At 51.4% G+C, this 467-nt stretch overlaps 1 protein-coding gene across 1 annotated transcript in view; it reads left to right on the top strand.

The window, feature by feature from the left end:
* LOC119592530 (high-affinity choline transporter 1-like) overlaps positions 1 to 467 on the top strand; it is a 27326-nt gene that overhangs the window by 1500 nt on the left and 25359 nt on the right. Inside the window, exon 3 of the mRNA XM_037941389.1 lies at positions 1 to 151. This exon is cut by the window's left edge and continues 4 nt beyond it. Within this exon, the coding sequence (XP_037797317.1) occupies positions 1 to 151 (151 nt within the window). The remainder of the gene's footprint in view (positions 152 to 467) is intronic.

The raw sequence follows: 467 nt of genomic DNA, 5'->3' as shown, positions 1-467 counted from the left end.
GTCCTCTTCGCCAACAAGATGCGCTCCCAGGGTTACGTCACCATGCTGGACCCCCTTCAGGATAAGTTCGGCGAGAGGATGGGCGGCTTGCTGTTCCTGCCGGCGCTGTGCGGGGAGGTCTTCTGGTCGGCCGCTATTCTGGGCGCTCTAGGTGGGTGTGGTGATGTGAGGGCGATGTGCTGGTGTGGAGCGAGTGTGGTGATGTGAGGGTGATGAGGGTGGAGTAGTGTGAAAGATGATGAGATGAGAGTTTAGCGAAGCGGGTGTGATGAGGTGAAGATGATGTGATGGGAGCGCGCTGATGTGAGGACGATGTAATGATATGGCGAGGATGTAGTAATGTGATAACGAAGGTAGGGTGCTTCTGCGAAAACGTGATGATGAGGATTATGGTGCATTCGCTTTATTTTTTTCATTTTGTGAGAATGTGATGAGTGAATGTGTTGTGCTGTGGTGATTTTTTAAAA

The sequence above is a fragment of the Penaeus monodon genome, chromosome 30, assembly GCF_015228065.2.
Source record: "Penaeus monodon isolate SGIC_2016 chromosome 30, NSTDA_Pmon_1, whole genome shotgun sequence".
NCBI lineage: Eukaryota > Metazoa > Arthropoda > Malacostraca > Decapoda > Penaeidae > Penaeus > Penaeus monodon.
Note: the sequence above shows the minus strand (reverse complement) of the source record. Positions and strands in the feature narration are given on the sequence as shown.